We start from the raw sequence: 25175 nt of genomic DNA, 5'->3' as shown, positions 1-25175 counted from the left end.
TCTCTAAAATAAATAAAGCCCAGATCCGTCATAATCCAATGCAGAAATATGTAGGACCTGAGGCAAAAAGGAACCAGTAAGGCTATTGCTTTACTATCAAAGAAAATCTGAAATGTTATAAATTCACACTTTCAGCCATGTTGTTTTCAAAGTACTCTTTGAATAAGGGAGAACTCTAGGAATATTTTCTGCAAACACATTTTCTTTTCATTAGAAGCAAGATACAGAAATGATCTGGATGCTTTGTATTGGGATGATTTGGCACTGAAAAATACAACCCAAACCAAACAAAATTTGATATTCAATTAGAAATTTGTGATTTTAGACCTAACAATTCTATAACATCATTTTAAGGATGGTGCCGTCTAATTGTTCAGTTTAGGCACATTTTGAAGCTATTCTTCACTGTAATAGTGAAGTTGTAACATTTGACATCTTTATGTGGAAGACTTAATTTAACCAATATAGTTTTCATTGAATTCAAGCTGTTGATGTTATGATAGCAATACATTCATCAGTTATAAGATTTTTTTCCAATCTCAGTTCTGTTTTTAGTGGCTGATCAGTATTCATTGGAATCGGCCGTTCTTTTGACAAAGGCTGTCTCGTGGCGTGTGAGGGTATGTGTTCTCACAGTCACAACATGGTGGAGTGTGTGTTGATTTACAGATTGTTGTAGCTGAAGGCATGTATCCTGCTATGCTCCATTACTCTGCATGCAAAGGAAAACATTTCAATTGTAAAAAGCAAGCTCACTTCAATTGTTAAGAAAATGTAGCTTCTGCAAGGGTCAGAGGACAATAATACAATTCTCTGTGACTTTATTGTCTGTAACTTTTACTTATTTATGTTTCCAAGTGTCTCCTGATATGTGGAAACTCATTATACAAAACTTACATCTACAAAATGAGAGATCAGTGAATTACTCTGTTTTTGTTACTCTCTTGTCCAATTCATACATTTTTGTAAGAAAGTTGCTTAAAATCATGTTGTGTCGTATAGTGATTAGAAGTATAATGTTTGAAATCTGGTAGTCCTAGATTTGACCCAAGGCATCGCCTCTTTTGGCTGTGAAGTGTTTGTCAGGATCCTTAACCAGTCTGTGCTTTTGTTTGCTCATCTGAAAAGTGAGAAGAAAGTAATTGTGCCTACCTATGAGAATCTGGTGGGATAATTCGTGTCAAGCATTTATCACAGTGGCATAGAACAAGCCCTTTGTAAAATAGATTACACATAAATGTTTGTGTGTGTGAAAATATATGCATGCGTATGCATACATAGGTATTTATGATTTACATGGTGCTCAAGTACATCATGCACTGTGATTATATAGTGCTCATAGTGTTTTATGGAAAATGAGGCACACATAGAATCAATAGATGATACACACAGAATTTTTAGCAGCAGATTTATCTTACTAATTATGTATTGCAAAGGCCACTATTCAAAGTCTTTCATTCCTCTCACACACACACCTATTAACTGTAGAGATAGGTAACCTAGAAGCCTGCTAAAGGGTACAGTGAAGCCACCTGGGCTGTTTTAAAACCATCACAGGCAACATGGAATGTTTGTGTCAGATGATTGGGTACACATTGACCCAGTGAAACCCTGCCAGTGCTTTGGTATCCCATGAAGCAGGCTCAGAGAAAGAAATCTACCTTTCAGAAGTATATTGGGTGGTGTCCTCATGTTCAGTACTTGTGAGGGAAATGAAAGAAGCAGGATGGGGCAAACAACGAGACCTCTGCCATCCCCACAGGGAGCTCTGAAGCTAAGATTGCCCTTCAAAGTTATCCTGAGTTGGAACTAGGGTACCTGGGGCAGGTACCTTCATACCTCCTGCCTCCCTCATCTACCAGTCATTGGATGCAGGCTACTCGCAGAAAGAGAGGCGTGACCTTGAGCAAGGTGGCTCTTCTTAGATCCAGGAAATTCCCAGAAGGACTGTCAGCTGTCAGCAGCAAGCAGCTGGGGAGTTCTTTAGTCCTTAAGGAGGATCTAAGTGGCACCGCATGAAGTCCATACCAATCATTAGAAGTAATTATTGTTGGGAATTGTGGTTTGATTCAGCCTAAGTTATCTGAACTCTACTTTTATCTGGTCTTTCACACTTTTGCATTCTTTTCCACCCTTCCACAGCCATTTATTTAAAAAGAAAGAGAGAGAGAAGAAAGAAAAAGAAAGAAAGAAAGAAAGAAAGAAAGAAAGAAAGAAAGAAAGAAAGAAAGAAAGAAAGAAAGAAAGAAAAAAAAATTTATTGGGCCTGGTGTGATGGCTCACACCTGCAATCCCAACACTTTGAGAGGTGGAAGCAGGAGGATTGGTTGAGGCCAGGAGTTTGAGACCAGCCTGGGCAACATAGTGAGACCTCATCTCTACTAAAAACTTAAAAAATTAGCAGCTGTGGTGGCCTGTGCCTGTATTCTCAGCTACTTGGGAGGCTGAGGTGGGAGAATCACTTGAGACCAGGAGGTCAAGGCTGCGGTGAGCTGTGATTGTGCCACTGTACTCCAGCCTGAATGACAGAGTGAGACCCTGTCTCAAAACAAAAACAAACACACACACACAAAAAAAAAACAGCTTTATGGACGTATAACTGATACACAATAAACTGCACATATTTAAAGTGTATGATGGGTTTTGACCTGTGAATATACCTGTGAAACCATTACTACAATCATGGTAATAAACATGTCTATCACTACCCAAAGTTCCCTCATTTTATTTTTAATCCGACCCTCTCTTCACAACCTTTCTCCCCCAGTTCCACTGATCTGCTTTGTCAAGCAGTTAAGTTTGTCAAGCAGTTAAGTTCGGTTTTTCTAGAACTGTATATAAGTGGAAATGATAGTACTTTAGTGAGGGCTCAAAATAAGAAGATAAGGAAGGATTCTCTCTCTTTCCAAAAGTTCTCTTCATATATGCAGAGAAAGCAGAGAAGATAAGCTTTGGATTTGGAAAAACAGTAATCCAAAATTCTTCTGTCCTTTGCTATCTATGTGATCGTAGCCATTTTATTTATTTACTTTTATATTTTTTTATTTTTGAGACAGATTCTCATTCTGTTGCCCAGGGTGGAGTGCAGTGGCACAATCTCAGCTCACTGCAACCTTCATCGGCCGGGTTCAAGCGATTCTCCTGCCTCAGCCTTCCTAGTAGCTGGGATTACAGGCATGTGCCACCCAGCTAATTATTTTTGTATTTTTAGTAGAGATGGGGTTTCACCATGTTGGCTAAGCTGGTCTTGAACTGCTGACCTCAAATGATCTGCCCGACCTCCCAAAGTGCTGGTATTATAGGCATGAGCCACCACACCTGGGCAATAGTCATATTATTTAAATTCTCAAGTCATGGCTTGGCATGGTGGCTCACACTTGTAATTACAGCACTTTGGGAGCCTGAGGCAGGTGGATCACCTGAGCCCAGGAGTTTGAGATTAGCCAGGGCAACATGGTGAAACCCTGTCTCTACTAAAACAAAACTTATCCGGACATGGTAATATGTGCCAATTGTCCCGGTTACTGCGGGGCTGAGGTGGGAGGATCACGTGAGCCCAGGAAGTCGAGGATGAAGTGAGCTGTGATTGCACCACTGCACTCCAACCTGGGTGACAGAGCGAGACCCAGTCCCATTTTCCTCATTTTTAAAATGGGGATAATAGTTGAACCTACCCAGAGGGTTGTCACAAAGATTAAGGAATGAGAAATTGTTCACAGTTATACCCAGCCCGGCATAATTCGAATGAATTGTTGATGATGATGTTTTTATTATAATAATGATGATGTGAAAGGTTTATGGTTCAATTTCAATGTAATTTCTTTACCTTTGTGGGGTCAAACAAAAGATATCTAACCTAGGAGAAAAACTCAGTTATCGAGTGACCTAGACATGCTAGACTCTTCACTGTTCCACAATCTGTAGACTTGGGGTTTCTGTGCTTCAAGGACCTTATATCGCAAGGTGTGTTCTAGTGACTCCACCTTGCCAGATTTATCAGCACTCAACAGACAACCAGTTACTTTTTCCTGAACCACACTTCTCTGGGATCTCATTCTCCCAGATTTTTTTCCATGTCTCCTGTCACCCTCTGGGAGTATCCTTGTTGGTTCATCTCACTGATCTACCCACTCAGGACCTCAGTTCCTCAAGGGATGTCAGTCCTAAGACCTGTGATCACACTTGCTTTCTTCTTGCCTATGGGTTTGTACGTCAGTTCTAATGATGGTGGCTCCCAAGCTAAAACCCCAGACCAGACTTCTCCTTGGAGCTCCAGCCTGTACAGCAACATGCCCACTTTGCATCTCTATTGACTATCTCATAGATGTGGGCAGTTTGGATTTATTACATGTCCAAACCACAAGTATTGTTATTTTTCCTCATCCTTGCTCACTCAGTCTTCCCCGTATTAGCAGTTGCACTTTCTTTTATTACCCAAACCAGAAACATGTGGCTCACCCTTGGCAACTTCTGTCTTGCTTCAGATACCTCATTTCTCACCAAGTCCTTTAGATTCTGCATGCAAAATTTCCCCTCTCTGAGCATCTTCCTGTTACCACCTCTCTAGTAGAAACCACCGTAAACTATGGGCTCAAAAGAAGCTCTAGGTTCCTAACTGGTTTCTGTACTTTGAAAATCACCTAGTTTATCAACTGGCACATGGTAAGTCATTAATGGTTCATTAAATGAATGCTGAACTAAACAGGCGCAGCCTTCCTAAGTAGAAGTAGCATGGTTCTTGTCTTTGCTCTGACAATTACTAGTCTTATGACTTTGGGCAAATCTCTTCACTTTTCTGGGCCCATTTCTTAACTTTAAAATGAGAATGATGCTATTCTCCCTTTCTCACAGAGCCATTTATTCACTCAGGAAAACTTTAATGAATAGCTACCAACTGCTGAGTGCTGCAGTTACTGAGATAAATACAATCCATGCTTTCTTCATAGAGAGCCCAGAATTTAGAAGGAAAAACAGGCATGTGAACATATTCATGATTATATTATAATCGAGTAGGTGTAACAATAGACACCTACACAAGGTATACCTTTATGTAATGTTTAATTTGAAATGAAGGCGTTGAGTCAGGTACTATACCAGACACTTTCTAATTTACTGCCTAATTTAACTTTCACATAGAAAACTCGGAGTGATTAAAATGATAATTATCATTTTACAGATGAAGAAATTGACTCAGTGGCATTAAATAAGTTACTCAAGCTCACAGAGCTCGCATGTGGAGACACCAACCTGCAAACCCAGGCTTTTTACTCCAAGTTCAGGTCTCTTTACTCACACAAAACAATGCATAATTAAAATATAAGTTATTGAACACATTATTGCTGGAAGAAGAATGAATGAACACTGAACTGAAGTATTTCATAACCAAATCTAAATCAGAAGAGAAAATTATACAAAAAAACTCACTTTTTTCTTCAACTTTCTCTTTTTTTCTAACTTTTTCTAGGTCTAATTTTCTGATTCTGATCAATTATAGAAAGGGTCTTATTGATTATAGTATGTACTTATTGGTACCCACAGTGAACAAAGTGTTACTTAAAGCAATGGCTTGAACTCTTTGAGGTTGGAGAACCTTGTACATGACATTTTGGTCCCTGAACACTGGCCTCAGGGTGTTTGCTAAAGAAAACCCAAGTGAACATTGCTTTTACTTTCTTTCTAAGTAATTCATGAAATTTTTAGTGGCATCTTGGAGTCTTAAGAGACCAGCTCAATTTGAGAATTACTCTACATATCTGAGATACATGTTCCGTAATAATAGAATTATGAAAAGGGAAAGAAGGACATCTAAGTGGCCTGGGCCTTCAAGCATAAGTCGTGAGTGAGCAGTGAATGAGGGAGTGTGGTACGCAGGCCTTGGCATTCATGTGAGTGTTTTTAAATATAAATTGGCATGGATGTACCATACATTTCACCTGAGGGTATAAAGGGTCACATTGCTGACTCATCTGTAGCTAGCCCTCAGCTTTTGAACCCATTATCCATTGCTAATTTATATTATGTGCCAGGAACTGTGCTAAGTGCTTTTCTCTGTATTAATTAATTTAATCTTCATAAATATTCCTATACTGTTAACATACCCACTGATGAGATGGGAAAATGGAGACTTAAAGCAGGGTAAGCAACTTACTGGGTAGTGTGTCATGGTGGTGATTTGCACCCAAGCATCTGACTCTACAGAACATCCCCTTAAGCATCGTAAAGCCATTTGTCTATCTTTGAGAGCCAGCCAGTGCCCTCCCCAATCTTCAAGAGTTATCTTCTTCATCGTGGTATGAGCTCCCTTCCTTCTCTCCTCATATGTTTCTCCCATCTTCTTCCAACTCCAGCACTATAATCTCTGGGATAAAAGAGCTGAGAGGATAAAGCCATCATCAACTATGTCTCATGTTCCACAGTCATTCACACCATCACTAGCCTGGGTCTACTAGGTGACTGTTGCAGGCCTATAAGTCTTTTGGCAAAGTCAGGATATTGGCACTACAGACATGGTAAACCCACTCAATTCAAATATACATGAAAATGCAATATGGTACTGTCACTCTTAAGCTCTGCCACATTCTCTAACATGGTTTTCTCTCAACAACATTTATTTTGACACTGCCCAAATACAATTTCACTAGTTTATTAAGCAATGTCCAGGATTTGGGCAATATATCAATGAAAAGATACACCCTTACTTTCAAGAGCTTATAATTTGAGGAGGGAAATAGACATCTTTACCGTAGCACTTGCCACCTTGTATTTTACCTGTAGGTTCCAAGGTGAGTGGGGAAGAACTTGCTGAGCATCTAAGACCTGAACCAACCCTTGAAGCTCATCAGACAAGAAGGGAGGAAAGATATTTGAAGGCTGAGCATGTGTGGAGATGTGGATAATGGAAATCTGTTCATGTTCCTTATCTTATTCCAACATAACTTGTAGTATGTAACCTGCTGACATCAAATTTTGGACTTCAAGCTTGATGAGCATATTGTTACTTTCTTTAAGGAACAAAGGGAACATGATGTAGATGTGTGTTTGTATTGTCTCTTCAGCACTGAAGCAATGCCAGTGTCAATCCATGTTTATGGCCTTGGTTTCCTCAAATTTTTGTCACTTATCAAATAGGGGAGATTTAGCCAACTTTTATTACTCTTTTATTGATGAAGCCCCTGAATTTAAACTTCACTTGAAGTGCTACAGTTATGGGCTTTGTGACCCTTTAAGATCAAATGCATGGGGCCAGGCATGGTGGTGCATGCCTGTAATCCCAGCACTTTGGGAAGCCAAGACAGGTGGATCACCTGAGGTGAGGAGTTCAAGAACAGCCTGGCCAACATGGTGAAACCCTGTCTGTACTAAAAATACAAAAAAATTAGCTGGGCGTGGTAATGGGTGCTTGTAATCTCAACTACTTGGGAGGCTGAGGCAGGAGAATCGCTTGAACTCAGGAGGCAGAGGTTGCAGTGAGCCGAGATTGCACCACTGCACTCCAGCCTGGGCAACAAGAGCAAAAATCTGTCTCAAAAAAAAAAAGAAAAGAAAAAAACGCATGGGTATTTTTGCTTGTAGAACTGAGTCAAAATCCCTGTTCTGAGCTGGGCATGGTGGCTCACACCTGTAATCCCAGCACTTTGGGAGGCCAAGGCCAGAGGATGGGCCAGGAGATCGAGCTCAGGAGATTGAGATCAGTCCGGGCAGCATAAGGAGACCCTATCTCTACTAAAAAATAATATATATATGTATATACACACATATATATAAAACAAACACCTAGCTGGCCACGGTGGTGTGCACCTGTAGTTCCAGATGCTCTGAAGGCTGAGGTAGGAAGATTGCCGCGGTGAGCCATGATCACACCACCGTACACCAGCCCACATGACAGAGCAAGACCTTCTCTCGAAAAGAAAAAAGAAATCCTTGTTCTGCTACTTCTGTGTGTTTTTACTTTGTCTCCATGAACTTCTATTTCCTCATCTTTGACATGGAGGTAAGAATACATCCCAGGGTGTTGCTGTGGATTAAATTGGGACAGTGGGTAGAAAAGAGTCTGACATATAGTAGGTGATTTTTCCCAAAAGTAAGTTTTTTGTTGTTTTCCCTCCTCAGCAACCTGAGTCCTATAAACCCCTAACACTGAGGATTATTCTGGCCCTTGAGTTAACATTTGGCGAATCACTTGGTTGAAAGCAAACTCCTAAACCACTGGTTCTCAACCAGGGGCAGTTTCACCCTCCAGCAACCCTTTGCCAAAAATCTGAGACATTTTTGATTAACACAAGTAGGGGTGGGGAGTATTATTGTCATCTAGTAGGTAGAGGCCAAGGATGCCACACAGCATCCTGCAGTGCATAAGGTAGCTGCTATCACAAAGAATCACCTAGCCCCAAATGTCAGTAATCCCCTGTTCTAGATAAAGTGAAGCAGAAAAGTTTGTCTATTTGCATATCATGTTGATGACTTTTGAAATTTGACATGTAATAAATAGAGTTGCCATTTTCTTTTTACCCCTCTATCATTAGAAAGATTTCCCAGGGTCATCATCAGGATCCCATCCTTTCAGGTGCTCCCATCATAGTTTTGGTGTAAGCTACACAGCTCCCCATAGGGTCTTGGGTGACCTCTTACCTTTCTTTAGGTCTGCTTCCTGAAGACAGTGACAGGTTTTTGTTTTTCGTTTTTTGTTTTTGTTTGTTTTGAGACGGAGTCTCACTCTGCACCAGGCTGGAGTGCAGTGGCGTGATCTCTGCTCACTGCAACCTCTGCCTCCCAAGTTCAAGTGATTCTCCTGCCTCAGCCTCCCAAGTAGCTGCAACTACAGGTGCGCACCACCAGGCCCGGCTAATTTTTTTGTGTGTGTTTTAGTAGAGATGGGGTTTCACCATGTGGGCCAGGTTGGTCTTGATCTCCTGACCTCGTGATCCGCCTGCCTCAGCCTCCCAAAGTGCTGGGATTACAGGCGTGAGCCACTGCGCCTAGCCAACAGTACTTTTAATTGTGCTTACCGCTGTGAGTAGTTACTCAGCACAACATGGGGATAGAGGGTGTCATATTATTCCCATTTTGCCAGCGAAGAAACGCAATCCTAGATGGGTAAATTATCACAGCAATGACCATGTAGCTAATGACTGGCTAATCCAGCCCTGGGCTTTCAACTCCAAACCCAAGACCTCTTTTTTTTTTTTTTTTTTTTTTAACCAGAACTTTCCTAATGTATCTCATGATCTTCATGGTCATGGCTAGAGAGCTTTATCACATTATTGTTTTTGTAGCTATTTAATACCTGCTGGTCTTACATTTCTGGGTAATTTTTAAGCTCCATGAAGGCAAAAGTACTGTTACTGTCTCTTCTGTTGAATATATCTGAAGCTGTGACAATACTTGTTAATTTTTCTACCTAAGAAATCCCTGATACTGACAACATTTATCATTTAAAAGTTTAAGGAAATACAGATCCCTCAGTATTAGAGAAAGAATGTCAAAGTAGACTTAAAAATTTTTGAACAGTACTTTGGCTTTGGGAACTGGCTCAAATTGATTCACATGTAGGAACCAGCATGCCCAGTGCCTGTTCTCTTTGGCATGTGAACACTGTGCTTATGTGTTTAATTGTTATGACCACAAAGTAGAATATTGAGGGGCAAGAAGATGCTTGTTAATAGACACTTACATGCTTCTTGGCAATTAATTTAAAAAGATGTCTAATGCCCAGTGGGTTTCTCATCACCTAGTGACACTTAATAAACAGAGAATCCCAAACCAGTGCATACAAATGTTGACAAATAAAAGTACCAAGAGGTTTGGTCTACCTATCAAAAACAGAAAAGACCTTGAAAGTTGTTTATTTTATCATAAATATTCCATTATAGTCTCCGTTATGTTGGTACTAGACTTCTTGGCTTGAAAAATCTGCTCTGAGGTACAAGGCAAGTAATTACTGAGTCTTCCCAGGGACTAAGACAAAATTCCCAAACAAAACCTTTTAGGGTTTTTAAAAATTAATTTTTTGGATGGGATTTGGTAATAACATGTACTAACAAACACTGTAGAATATTTAACCTTTAACTTACTGTGTGTGAGCTGTGTATTCCTTCTTGGAGAGCTAAAAACAATGCAGGGTCACATTTTCTGTTTGAAAAGCACTGTAATATATTTCTTTCTGAATTTATATTTCAGGTGGGAATTAATGTTATTCCAATTTTCTCCTGTTAACATCAGCACCTGAATATATTCAGCCAAAATAATAGATTGTCTAAAATAGTATTTTTACCCAAGACAGGTAAAAAAAATCAATATACAGTTCCCATCAGTGTGGTAAATTACAGTAACTGCAGTGCAAATTTCCATTAACCCTTCTCTTCCTTGGCCCAGAGAAGGGGCCTTCAATTAACTGCTAATCATCTAAATGTAACCAAGTGAGTGACCGGGCTTGACGATGGGCTGTGCTCTCAGGTAGAAGTGCGAGGAGACTTATTGGTCTTGGAAGGTTTTGTGTGTATTCTTGCCAGGAAATGAGGCAATGGGTTGGCTGACCTTTCAGTCCTTGCTAGCTCTAGTATTGGGTGATTCGTAGTCACCTTCAGGAAATCAGACGTTGGGCTGGGGGTTACTTAAGAAGCTGGATTTGCAATGCATCTCTAGGTTATGAAAAATGAAGGACTAGCTCAGACTTGGTCTTGGTTGGCTATTGATTTAGAATAGGCTACACAGAATGGAATCACAGAACTTGGAGTCCATTCCTAAAGTCAGCCGAAACCCTGCAAACAAGGCTGCCTGAATTCCTTTGCACTGAAAGTTGGAGGGACATGGAAGAAGGAAGGTTAAAAGTTAAATTTGGGCAGGGTGTAGTGGCTCACACCTGTAATCCTAGCACTTTGGGAGGCTGAGGCGGGCGGCTCACGAGGTCAGGAGATCGAGACCATTATGGCTAACACGATGAAACCTCATCTCTACTACAAAATACAAAAACATTATCCGGGCGTGGTGGCGGGTGCCTATTTTCCCAGCTACTCGGGAGGCTGAGGCAGGAGAATGGCATGAACCCAGAAGGCAGAGCTTGCAGTGAGCCAAGATCGTGCCACTGCACTCCAGCCTGGGCCACAGAGCGAGACTCTGTCTCAAAAAAAAAAAAAGTTAAATTTGAAAGTAGCAACTTGTAAGCCAACTATGACCCAAATATACGTAATTTGTTTGGCTCTCATAGTATGGAAAAAATTAGCCAATTTTAAATTGGGAGATTTCATAGACCTTCTGGATTTTCACTTGTATCTAACTTAAAAATAAAAGAAGTAGCAATACTTAGCTTGTATTCTAGCATAGCAAGAATGGATTGGAATTGCCCATTTTAGGGAAAAAAATTGTCTAGTCCACTACCGTCTATCTTTCCTATTTTTTTTTCTTTTTTGAAATGGAGTCTTGCTCTTGTCACCCAGGCTGGAGTGCAGTGGCATGGTCTCAGCTCACTATAACTTCCTCCTCCTGGGTTCAAGTGATTCTTCTGCCTCAGCCTCCCCAGTAGCTGGAACTACAGGTGCATACCACCATGCCTGGCTAATTTTTTTTTTCTTTTTTTGAATTTTTAGTAGAGACAGCGTTTCACCATGTTGGCCAGGCTGGCCTCGAACTCCTGACCTCAAGTGATCTGCCTGCCTCAGCCTCCCAAAGTGCTGGGATTACAGGCATAGGCCACCACACCCAGCTTCAGTCTACCTTTTCTTAGTCATCCCTTAGAGCAGTTCTCTTCACACAATTATGTTATCCTGACAAGAGCATCTGAGTTTATGACCTCTGATATAATTTTATAAGGAGGTTGCCCTGATGCATCAAGCATACATAAATATGCAGTCAGATTAAGGTGTACTTCAAATAATTTGTAAGAAATTCTAACTAAAATACATTTACCGATGATTAACTTTTTGAGAACCAGTTACTATAGGTTCACATCATTCTTACCCACTTACACCATGATAGGCTTTTGTGAAATGTGGAGAGGGATGGAGTACTGTGACTTAACTGAGAATCCCTCATAAACTAGGATGTTTAAGTCAAGATTCTCTTGGTGCAAGTGGTTCAAATGAGCTCAACTAGCTTATCCCCGTCCACCGCCTCATATTGATTTACACAACCAAGAGTGCAGGGGTATCTGACTTCAGGCCAGGCTGTATTCGAGAAACTAGATAATGTTCTTTCTCTCTCTCTTTTTCTCTGTCTTTCTCCTCTCACCCCACTTTACTCTTTCCCAGCTCTGGTCTCTCTGTTGGCTTAATTCTCTAGGAAATTCTCTCCATAGGGTGGTAAAGACAGCCACTAACAGCAAGTCTAGCATTGTATTTTCCCTTGGGACATAGTTGAAGAAAAAAAGAAAACTTTCTTCTTAGTGGCCATAATGATCTCAGCAAAGAAATGTAGATATTCTGGTCTGGGTCACATACCCAGGATTAATTTAACAAGTATCTTTTTAGTTCCTACATTGGGTAAGGCTCTAGCGAGGTGCTTGAGAACCTCAAGGAATCCCTGCTTTCATGGAGCTTACTTACATTATGGGAAGGGGTGGGAGTGAATCCAAAGATAAACATAATAAGCAAGAAAATTATATAGTATTCTAGAAGTAAAAAGTACTACAGGGAAATTGCTTTTAACTGTTAAAAACCCCACCAGGTGAGAAAAAGCAGCTCTCAAAAGACAAAAGAGAGCTGCTTTTATCAGAAATAAGCAGAGATGTAGTGTAGGCACAAATGAAGTGTTTATAATATTAGTTCTACAAATGGAGGGTTTTACTATTGGGAATATCATCACTTGTATCTCACCTCTGCTGCTTTGTGGTGAAAGGTAAAAATAAAGAAAGAGACTAACACCAAGCATGAAATGGCGTGTATAGCCCTGCAGCAACTCCTTGCTGCAGGTTTCACACACAGCCACATAGAGCTCCTGGTTCTTCGGTCTCCATCTTTGCCTATGCTGTTCCCTGTGCCTTGAATCCCCTTCCTACTAACCATCTTGATTTTTTGTTTTTGTTCAAGGTCGCCAGATGAGTTAAATGCCCCTCTTACGGGCTTGCAAAGAACCTATGTTTGTCCCTCTGGCAGAGAAATTATCTTATTTATCCTTGTCTACTAGTTCCCAGTAGTATAGCTGGTTCAGTCCATGGTACACATACAAACAGTCTATGAATCTGTTTGATGGCTGCTTTCAGAGACCCATCATTTCCCTGTCGTTCTCCACCAAGTGAACCATTACACCCTTGTGCATAGTGATGCTATGACAATGTTCCCACTGCTTGCATTTGAGCCCTCAGAGATGAAGACGTTTTCCTCACCCTCAGCCTCTCATTTGCTCATGAGTTCTGTTCCCTATGTAAGAAGTGGCCTTGAGGACTACATAGGTTTGTGTAAAGAATCTCTGGGTAGCAGTTCAGAGAGGTGGTTCAGAGCACGGCTTCTGCCTATATTTGTATCCCAGAACTGCGGGTTATTAGGTATAAGGCCTTTAGCTGTTTTATAGCTGTTAATAATAGATAATAATAGTACCTTCAGAAAACTGTTGAAAATGAGATAATCTATGTAAAGCTACTAGAATAGTGTTTAACAGAGTAACCGCACCATAGGCATTTGGTATTATTATTACAATTAGGAGGAGGAGGAGGGGACGAGGAGGAGGAGGAAGGGTAAGAAGAGGTGGTGGCCAGTCAAGAAACAGTAGTATCCAAATTGTGTTATTGTGGTTCCAAGTTGCAAAAGTCCTATGTATGTATTATTTCATTTGAGTCTCATGGTCATTCTATGAGATAGTGTAGTTTTCATCCCCATTGCAGAGATGAGTAAATTAAGACTCAGATTGTGCTTTCCTAGGCATTTATCTACACCTTTTAGCTGTGATCCCATGCTTTTGTGATTTTGCTTCTGTTTCTTTGTTCCCAAAATTCCGATTTTGGAGTAATGGGCATGATTGGAGGAACACAAGTTTGGGCTATGGGACACTGGTTGTATGCCCCATGCCTGTTGCTGTGGCCCAGCCAGGACTGCGGTGGAGCAAAAGGCATTTGCTTAGTGCATGACCCAGGCGTTTACCTGAGAGCAGTTTTGGAGCTAACCCAGTGCACAAAGGGCCATTTATTTGGGGAACTGTCCAATGATCTATTTCTGGCAGAAAAGAGGCCTTGTAATTCATCCTGTTCTGGGAAAAGTGGCACCCCCCAACCACATGCAGTGGCACTGAGATTTCCTAATAGGACAGGGTCCGAGGCCACTCTTGGCTCACCTCCAGCTTCCCCTGTCATTTCCAATCATGCCTTATGACATGCAATCATTTATCTTGAAAAGTTGTGCCAGGCTGTCTGTTGCAATTCTCTGAGCAAAAGATGAAGGGCACCTGGAATAGAGACCAGAGACCAGGCTGGGCTTGAAAAAGTTAGAGACATGGTCTAGACCTAAGTCTCTGTCTCATCTTCTGTGCTGTTTTAGGCAGGACACTTTCTCTGTGCCTCACTTCTCCATGTGGAGCACAATGAATCCTGTGCCCTAGTCAGAAACTCAAATGTTCCTTTCAGCTGTGATAGGCTGAATAATATCCACCCAACAGCATCAGGTCCTAATCCCTGAAACCTGAAAATGTTACAAGGACAAAGGGTCTTTGCAGATGTATTAAGTTGAGGATCTTCACAAGGGAAGATTATCTCAGGTTATTCAGATGGGCCCCAAATCCAATCCCAAGTGCCCTTGTAAGACAAAGGCAGAGTGAGATTATACACACACAAGAGGAGAAGTTGATAGGAGAATGGAGGCAGAGATTTGTGGCTACATGCAAGGAGGTGCTGGCAGCTGGCAGAAACAGGCATATCAGAGAACGTATTGTGTCCTACAGCTTCCAGAAGGAGTGTGGCCCTTCTGACACATTGATATTAGCCCAATGGAACAGATGCTGGACTTCTGACTTCCAGAACTCTGAGGAGTATATTCGTATTGTTTGAAGCCCCTGTGTTTGTGATAGTTTGTTATGGCAACTATAGGAAATGAATAAACTGCTCTGTGACTCAATTATCCCTCACCTTTTCTTGCTGCTCATCTGCTCGGCAAGGTTTCCAGTCTCAGTTGGTGTGTATTCAAAAACAGGAAAAGGCACTCGTCTTTCTTGAAGCCTCATTTAGTCTTGTGTTCGCTATTGCTTTCAACTGGCATTTGTTTCTGTGGTCACCACAATGAAATGGAGCCTCTTCCCTCTATATGTTCAGTTTCTTCTTGTTGTTTTACCCGACAGCTTCCAATCAAGTCTTTTACATCTTTTCTGATATAAGTAATTTAGTAGTCTTGAGAGCATCAATTTGTGGTAAAGAAGATTACCTTTATGTTAATTTAGTGGCACTAAGGATATGTGCTCAATAAATACTTATGAGCACTACTGTGTGCCAGCACACAGGCAGCACCAGGGAATCCTGGGGGTAACAGGGCCCCTGACAGGAGAGACTCCCCCAGCATATTAGTGCTCTCCAGAGAAACAAAACCAAGAGGGTATATACACAGTATGAGCATATGTATGCATACACATACATATACATGTACATACAGAGAGAGATTTATTATAAAAAATTGGCGTATGTAATTATGGAGGCTGACAAATCCAGAATCTGCAGAACCAGTGTCCCAGTTGGAGTTGAAAGGCTAGAAGCTGCTGTAGAACCAGGAAGAGCTAACATCCTAGTTTGAGTCCAAAGGCTGGCAGGCTGCTATAAAATTAAGAACCAATGTCCCAGTGCAAAGGCCATCAGGCAGGAGAATTCTCTCTTAGTCTAGAAAGGGTCAGCATTTTGTTCTACTCAGGCCTTCAACTGCTTAGATGAGGCCCACCCACATTATGGAAGGCAGTCTGTGTTATCCACTTCACCAGTTTAAATTTTAATCCCATCCCCAAACACCCAGAATAATGTTTGACTAAGTACCTGGGCACCTCATAACGAAGTCAAGCTGGCATATAAAAGTAACCATCACATTTGCTCTTGTGTTACTGGCATTCTAGTGGAGCACGCACAGTCATGCTTTTTCTATGTATGCTCAAGCTTCAGATTGCAGCAAAACTCTAATTTTCCAAGATTGCTAGCAGAGTACCATGTTCCTGCTGCGGGAACATCCTCACTGAATATTCCCTGGCCTGAGCCTCTACAAGGAGTTCTGGGGGAATGTTTTTTGCTCTGAGGTCACCTAATAAGGCTAAACAATACAGAGCTGGGTTGTAAGAGGTCCCTCTGATTTCTCTAAGTTCCGCCAGGATATGCCTATGCTTACCTTACCCCCAGACAACTCAGAGCTTTGGGGTTCGAGGAGAGTCTTGAAGGAATAAGAGCATTCAAGAAAAGGATAATATTTTAATTGTTTTTTCTTTGTTTAATTCTGTCGTGTTTATTCTTTTCCATATCCCAAGTGCTCTCTAAAGAAAAAATAGCAGTAAAACTACCAGGATTTCCTCCTTCCAATGCATCCTCTCTTGAGCAGTGACTCAATTTCTTGCTCGGAAATGGTGCCCCCAGCCATTGGTGGCTCAGGTTGAAAATGTGAGTCATCTCTGATGTCCGTCTTTCCCTCAGACCCCACTTCTGGGCATTGTAAAAATTATTAAAAATATATCCAGAGTTTTACTATTTCTTATTACTTCTTCCCCGCCACCTCAGTACAAAGACACCATTACCTCCTGTTTAGATGACTATGATAGTCCGCGGACTCCTCCTTGCTCCTACATATACCTCTGCCTCGAATCCATTCTCCACAGAGTGACCAGAGGGATTCTTTTAATACCTGATATCATGCCCAAGTTATCCTTGCTCACAATTTTCCAGATTCAGAAGAGTAAAATCCAAAGTCCTCTCCAGGGCTTCCGAGGCCCTGTGTGATCTGATCCTGTCTTCTCTGAGACCTCATTTCTGACCATTCTCTTATCTCACCTGCTCTGCCTAGTGACACTAGTCTCCCTGTCATTCCTCTAATTGCATTGACACTTCTATTCCCTCATTCTCCTTTCTGGTTCCAGCCTCACCCCTTCAGAGAGGCCTTTCCTATCCTAACCACCCCAACTACAATAGCCTCCATCTTTTTAATAGGCGTCCCTGTCTGCCCCTTCATTCTGCTTTTTCTTCAGAGCACTTATGACTATCTGGGATCATACGTCTGTCTCTAGATCTAGATCTAGTTGTCGGTTTACTTGTATGTCATCTTCCTCCCACACCAAATGGTGAGCTCTGTGCAGGTGGAAGACACTACTCATCTCCATATCACAGCACCCCAAATAGTGGCAGATACATAATGGTGATCAATAAATAATTAATAATGGAAAAGAGTAAAAGGCAGGGAGTAAGAGCAATGTGAAAAACTTTAAGCTTCTTCTAACTCCAAGAATCTGTGAATTGGTGAAGGGCCCAGCAGCCCAGGTCACCTAATTACTGTTATAACAAGTTTGATGGTATCAGGCAATTCAATTGGTGCTTCTTGTTTGAGATTGAGTTTATTTGTCACTCCTTGGTCCTTCTCTGTATTGGCAGAGGACCACAGAGCAAGGTGGCCAAGAGACTTCTGTGAGCAGAGGAAGGGAATGTTCACGCTGGGACGGTGCTCCTGTGTTGTCTGTCTACTATGGCAGCCCCCCTCTTCATTCATGTGGCAACTTTAAAAAAATATTTGCTCTATCAGTAGGTTTTGTCCAACTCTTGCTTCCTCCTTAAGTCCTAGGTTACATGTTCATTACTCATTAACAGCTTCCTGGTGCCCAGACTAGGTTAGATCACCCTGTTCTGAGCTTCTATATTTGCCTTTCTTAGCATTCATCACATACTTGTAGACATTTGTCATGTGCTACTTTCCTTGTCAGCCTGAAGGCTTCAAAAGTGACCCTGTCTGCTGTGTTCATCACTGTACCCAGGGGGAGTGTCAAAGTAACAGAGGCCTAGTGAGTGCTCAATAATTGTTTGTTGAACTAACAATTGAATTTTATGATAAACAACAAAAATTAACATAAATTATAAAATAATTTGATGATTGCTTATCATTTCCTTGATACCTCATCAAAACAGTACCACACTTATTTGGACCTTCATTTATTTTGTATTCAGCAGGAGGTGGTGGAATAGGAGATTGATGGGACATTGACTCCTAGAAATAATTTAATTATTACAAAAATTTTCCAGAACCATCAATCTGTAGAAACCATCCAAAGAAGACCATGAATCGGATTTTGTTAATAAGATTTTTGGTATACAGATCATGATCTTTTCTAGAAGTGGTTTTATCAGGAAATTTTAAAACAAATTTTATCCTTAATCTTTCTTGAAAACTAACCCTTTTATTTTCCTACCAAGGAAGGTAAAGCACAACTGAATATAGAGTGGGAAAAATTAGGACTAGCTCTCATGTTTTAAATATTCTTTAACTTCTTAATTTCTCTTCCGACAGAGTAGAAATAATTATATTCTCAGGATTTGGATTAAATAATTTGAACAGTTGGACATTTAATATGTGAACTGTTCATAAGCATGATTGTTTGTATCACACAGTCAGAAAATGAACAGACTTTTATAACTGACAGAATTTTCTGACTCATATATTTAAACCCAATGCTATTAACCCACCAAAGTAGAAATAACATTCTAGTAGGGCTATGTATCCATACTTTGACCAATCAGATGCATTTATGGAAAGGCTGGGGCTACAGGTTTACAGGAAGGCATCAAACAAAGGAAAGTTGAGCTGTGTGCACTGGAACAAAACCCTCGCTCTGATGCCTTAACACTGTGTTCCAACGATGGCCCAGCCAGCCTAAGACAAAAGCAGCCGTGTGTCTTATCAGCGCCTCAGCAGCTCTTGCTAGGAAATACCACAGCTTGTGAAACCACAGCCCAAATAATTGGGAACAGAAAGGAGGGAGGGTGATCTACATTTTTATGTTGGGAGGGATTAAGATCATAGGAGCTTCAGGGATGTTTTATGCAGTATTTGTAAGTTTACGACGTGTAAAGATGTAGAGTCTGTTATTTGGAGGCCAATTATCCATATAAATGATATTTAAGCCCTATTCTTTGTTTTCTGAGTGAAACTTCTGGACTAAGGTCTGACAGTGAGCAGAGCATTGGACTGCAGGGCTGTCCTGGAAGCCAGGCACTCAGGCTCACCTCTCCTTAGCATTCCTCTACTATTTACGTTTGTGTGTGCCAGCAGCCAGAAATGGGGAAAGGAAAGGAAATCAAAAGCCATCTGTTTGACTTCTTAAAAACATGTAAATTCCAGTCACAAGGCCAACTGCTGCTGTAACAGATTATCACAAACTCCCATGACTTTAAACAACACAAATTTATTGTCTTACACTTATGGGGGTCAGAAGTCCAAAAATGGGTCTCATAGGGCTAAATTCAGCATGTTAGTGGAGCTGCTTTCTATAGGGTCTGGGAGACAATTCATTTCCTTGCCTTTTCCAGCTTTTAGAGGCTGCCTGAATTCCTTGGCTCTTGGCCGCTTCACTTTGACCTCTGCATCCATTGTCACATGTCTCTCTGGCTCTCCCATCTCCCTCTTTCACTTCTAAGGACCCTTGTGATTAGATTGGACTCACCTGGATAATGAAAGATACTCTCCCATCTCAAGATCCTCCTTACCTTAATCACATTTGCAAAGTCCCTTTTGTCATGTAAGGTGAGAAATTAACAGGTTCCAGAGATGAGAACATGGACATCTTTCGGGGCCCATTAGTCCACCAACCATAGAAAGCAATGGAAATTACTCGAGTCTGATTTTGTTCTTTCCTTCCTTTTCTCATGACCACCATGATCTGCCTGGTGTTTCCAAGCCTGAGCTGTAGTTATGTAGGATTCCCCTTACAAATGCAGGTTCCACTGAGTCTTCAGACCTCCACCCCCAACCACCGCAAACATGCACACATCCAAGAACTCACTTCCCCTCCAGGCATTGGCCCAGGGCCACATCTCTATTAGTATAATTCTCACTAGTGTTGCTTGTTAAACATGTCACTTCTGGGCACATGTTGGGAGTACAATTGGTGGCCCTTTTGTGGGTGGAAATGTTCATGCAACTAGTTCTGGCCATTGATTTATAAATAACTCTAAGCTGAGCATTTCATTGATGGCATGAAGATCTTCCAGCACCTTCTCTTCTCCCTCTTGTTACATTGATCAGCAGCGTTCAAGATGGGTAGACTTGCAGTTAACATGCAGAATAAACTGGAAGTAAAGTTTGTTGTAGCCACTAATATGTTGGAATTGTTTTTTACAACAGCATATAAACTAACTTATCCTGACTGATGCACTTAGGTTAAAAGGAAGGAAACTAGAAGCATAAACAACACAAGCTGCTGCTAACTGGTTTTCTCCATTCACGTGTCTCCTTGTGAAATGTATATGATAATATACCTAAAGACATCATTCGTCACATGGAATTGCCTCTGTCTCTTCTTCATCTGTGGAAATGAGAAAAAATCTGCAGATGTGATGAGTAGGAATGTCGGAGAAGAGTAGTGGGTGGTGCTGTGGGCATTTAGCAATGATCACTCTTTTTATTCTTTGCAGTAAACCCTCAAAATGGAAATATGCTTATTTTAGGGCAAGCACAGAGTGGAGGAGAATTTGATGGAAATCACAGTAGGAAGAGAAGTATACAGGGAAAGAAAGGTTGAAGAGAGGCCATGCCAGCTGACCATAGCCCAGGGTGTCTGCACACTGCAGGCACTCACACCTCGAGGTGCCTTGTTTTTGAACTCTTTGGATGCCCTTTTACTCTACTCTTCTCCCTCTCAGGCCTGCTAGAACGCTTGCATTAGGCCAGTAATTGGGATTAAGGCATAGCTCCCACCAGCTAGAGGTGGAACCTCCAGCCCAATGCCAGGGGTACAGCAGGAGTGTCAATTGCCTGCAGATTAATACTGGACTTTAAATGCATATTTCACAGAAATGTTATTATATCCTGTGTTATGCGTTGCTAGAGTTTCTATATATACCACTGTTAGAGCACCCAGTTCTTCAGCTGGGTTGTAAGTGAGTTGTCCATGACTTGGGCTCCTGTGGGCCAGCCTGAGAATCCAGCCCCCAATGAAGAGCAATGTTTCTATGGCAACCTGCAATTTGTGACCCAAATATCCAGGTTAAGGTTTTCCTATTTTATCTAACTGAATGTATGAGTCACACATTCTAACTGAATGTGTGAGTCAGTGGGGTTTCCCAATGTTCAATTAAAAGTTAGGGTTCTCTTTTAAATATGTATATTTTTTTCACCCAGATAATACATTTGTGTCATCAATAATAATGGAGGACCTTTATTCTAAAATGTCTGTGTTTAGGTAGAAACTTCTGTGATGGCAGGGTTAGTCAAGACCAAAATGGACATCTTTCTTCAGCAAGTAGTTCATTTGCTTTTCCTTTTATTTCTCAAAACCCTGCAGGGCGAGCCCTGCTGAGACTTACTGACAAAAAGCTCGAGCGAATGGGGATTGCCCAGGAGAACCTCCGGCAGCACATCTTACAACAGGTACTCCAGCTGAAGGTGCGAGAAGAAGTCAGAAATCTACAGTTACTCACACAAGGTACCCTGGTGCTTCCTGATGGGTGGATGGAAGGGGAGATGAGAAGAAAGAGCACCTTACTATTAGGACAGATGGGAGTCAGGGAGAATTTGTTGTTGTTTCTTCGCAGAATTTCCTTCATAGAAAATAGTATACAGATTTAAAGATTACTTCCCTTTGAAAACTTTTTTTATAGCTCACTAGAGAGGAGGATGCACAAATAAGTAATGGATGAGCAAACAGAATTACCTGAGCTAACTTCAAGATTGTCACATACAGCTATATGGATTGTATACTGCACAACCCCAGAGAATACCAGTCACATCAATCAGGGTACGATTGCACTCACTAGAGTTGTATAGTGTGCAGCCTGCACAACTGTACAGTCCAGCTCTAGCTATCTTCACCTGCGCCAATTGTGAGGACGCTTTAGAATTTGAGTGATTCTATAGTTACGATGACCAGTGATATAAGTGGAGTTTTTGTTGTATTTTTATTTTGCTTTTCACCAGTTAGTGGGAGAAAAACATTTTAGATATGTATAACTATACATGAATGTATTATACACACACACTTTAGAGATTGTAAGAACCCCATTTAGCTTCTTGAAAGTGGAATAATTTTTAAAATAGACTACAGTGAATCTAAAACTAGACTGTTAAGAGTATATAATTCTTAACAGGAATTATAAATAACTTCAGTATGATGAGAGCACTTAAGATCTTAATAACTGTGGAAGTGACAAAGCTAGAATTCGAAGAAAGCCTTAAGTTACACTATATGTAACTTACATGTCTACGTAAGATTTGGATGCTATCAACCTTCATTGGCTATAAACTTTGTTTTATTTTAGTGTCCATAGTACATCATTTTAAATGAAAGGATGATAAAATATGTGTTTTTGAGAGCCTTGAGTATTTGTCATTCTGCAGAATATTGTAATTGCATGCATACTGATATTGGAGAAATCTGGGTCAGCCAAGTTTCATGTTATTGCATTTAGATTAACCTAGTAATAGTCTATTTGCCTAGAGGAAATAATGTGCTCCCTGAAAGATGACTATTCTAGAAGGATAAATACAGACTTCAAGTGATCATAAAATAGTATTGTTTGTTTCATATGCATTGTTTGCATTTTGTCCCCAGAGACTTCCAATGGTGAATTTACTGGTATACTAAATGATTTAAATTTGAATGTGAAATACTGATACGCTTTTAAGCTTCTTTTAAGAAGTAGATAGAAATATGAAGATTATGATAAGAAAGTCTATCACAGTGCTATTTGGAAAATGGAAAATTTACAAGCAACCTAGAGGTCCAGCAATATGAAAAGAATCAAGTAATTCTGCTTAAATTCATAAGATTCAGTATAATGCCCAGTTATTAAAATTACTTCTTTAAAGAATACATGACAACATGGGAAATTACTTAAGTCATACAAGGTGGGGGGAAAGGTCATGTGTAAAATTGTATGCATAATATAAGCCCAATTTTGTAAAAGCCATATATTCTTATAAGTATAGAAAAAAAGGACTGCAAGTAAATATGCCAACCATTTTAATAAAGGATCTCTCTGGATTGTGGGATAAGTGGGTGACTTAAATTCTTATTTTTCTATATTTTCCAAATCTTCTGCAAATTCATATTAAAATTATAATCAGAAAACACACATATGCATTTTTTTAAGCTTCAACCACAAGCATAGCTGCCCAGCTTCTGTTTAGTGCCTGTGGTTTTTGCAGCTCATTCTTTTTCCCTCTGGTGATGATCTATAGAAGAAGACCTAAACTCACGTGTGACGCATTGTGTGTGCCTTTGACCCTTTTCCTCTACTAGTGTCAGCCTGCAGTGTGTTTGCTTTGGAGAATCATTTTCTACAGCTCTCATTGCCCTATATATGCATAATATATAAGATTTTTCCTAAGATAGTACTCAGGTCTATTAAGCTAAATATACGCATGTGTTCTGGGAAGATAATGCCCAGTTCAGCCCTTTCAATTCAGTTGTTGTTGTCACTTTCTTGAGCTTTGAAAAGCTGTACATTTTTAATTCTTTCACTCAGTTCCCTTTGGAAGACCGCATTGTTCTCTAGCTCTTGGGTATTTTGTCTGTGCTGATATTACCTTTTTTACTGCTTGTTCTTCACATGGGTTTTTGGTTTTGGTTTTTTCAAGACAGAGTCTCACTCTGTTGCCCAGGCTGGAGTGCAGTGGTGCAGTCTTGGCTCACTGCAACCTCCACCTCCGAGATTGAAGTGATTCTCATGTCTCAGCTGCCCAAGTAGCTGAGATTACAGGCATGCACCACCACACCAGGCTAATGTTTTGTATTTTTAGTAGAGATGAGGTTTTGCCATGTTGGCCGGGTTGGTCTCGAACTCCTGGACTCAAGTGATCCGTCGGCCTCGGCCTCCCAAAGTGCTGGGATTACAGGCGTGAGCTGGTTCTTCACATGTTAATGCTCAAACTCATGTTATGCCAGGCATCCTTCAGAAAATACATAGCCTTATTGAAGTAATAGTTTTTTTTTTTTTAAAAAGGAAGCAAAATTGATAAGTTGTTTTTATGTTTTATGACTAATAATAGAAGTTCTAAAGACAGTCGGATTAGCGTTAAAATATTTTGGGTCTAGGTTTGCTATAATAAAAATATTAGAATTTCATTCTACTCAGGTGAACCGATTAGTTTAAAATATATATCATATAGAAATTCACCGTAGGGGTAATAGATGTTTCAGTAATGAATATTTGATTCTTCATCTCTGTAAATATTACTCGACAGAAACAATATGCTGAATAAGTACAAACAAAGACTTTGCAATGTTTTTGGAAATCCTTGGGCTCCCCTCTTAAAGAGGGTGAATCACAGTTCTTATCCATAGAGATGGAGTATCCTTCCGTGGCTCATGTGGGGCTGTCACTCTGGTGTAATGCATTTAATTTTGTGTTGCTGATGATTATCTAACATGTTCAGGCTGCGGTAACAAAATGCCATAATCTAGGTAGCTTATAAACAACAAAAATTTCTCTCTCACAATTCTGGAGACTGAGAAGTCCAAGATCAGGGCGCCAGCAGATTCAGTGTCTGATGAGGGCCCACTTCCTCACAGATGGCCTTCTAATCCTTGTAATGTCACGTGGGGCAGGATCTCTGTGGGGCTGCTTTTACAAGAGCACCAGTCACATACATGAGGGCTGCACCCCCATGATCTGATCACCAAGCAAGGGCCCCACCGTCCAATACTATCACCTTGGGGGTTAGGATTTCAATACATAAATTTTGAGGAGACATAACATTTAGACCATTGCATTGATAGTTAACAAATATTTACTAACCAACACATTTTAAGAAGAGTTATCACTTTCAAAGAAGTCCATTTTTGAGGAAAGGAATTTATTTTAAAAATGAATGCATTTCTTAGGAGTTTTCTTCTTGCCTTTGGAGGCAATTTCAAAATATAGTTTCTTGAAAACAACTTAACTGTCCATCTTGAGGGGAATAGCGAATTAAATTATGGTACACGCAGGCGTTGGTGTACTCTCAGCTATAAATACGAGAATGAAGAATACTAATATGGTAGGATCTCTGGGATGCTATGAGATGAGAAAAAAGCAAGGTGCAGAACAATGTATACTA

At 40.6% G+C, this 25175-nt stretch overlaps 1 protein-coding gene across 7 annotated transcripts in view; it reads left to right on the top strand.

Moving 5' to 3' along the window:
- SAMD12 (sterile alpha motif domain containing 12) overlaps nucleotides 1–25175 on the top strand; it is a 508474-nt gene that overhangs the window by 227563 nt on the left and 255736 nt on the right. For 5 of the 7 annotated variants that reach the window (XR_010121938.1, XR_010121939.1, XM_055287114.2 and 2 more), the window contains exon 4: nucleotides 21421–21561. Coding sequence is in view for 5 of the 7 variants with exons in the window: in XM_055287114.2 (XP_055143089.1) it covers nucleotides 21421–21561 (141 nt within the window). In the remaining 2 variants the exon portion in view is untranslated. Of the gene's footprint in view, nucleotides 1–21420; nucleotides 23130–25175 lie in introns of those variants that run through there. The other 2 variants (XM_063643532.1, XM_055287112.2) reach the window with 2 other exon arrangements.

The sequence above is a fragment of the Symphalangus syndactylus genome, chromosome 7 (genome assembly GCF_028878055.3).
Source record: "Symphalangus syndactylus isolate Jambi chromosome 7, NHGRI_mSymSyn1-v2.1_pri, whole genome shotgun sequence".
Lineage (NCBI taxonomy): Eukaryota > Metazoa > Chordata > Mammalia > Primates > Hylobatidae > Symphalangus > Symphalangus syndactylus.
This window is presented reverse-complemented; position numbering and strand designations above follow the sequence as displayed.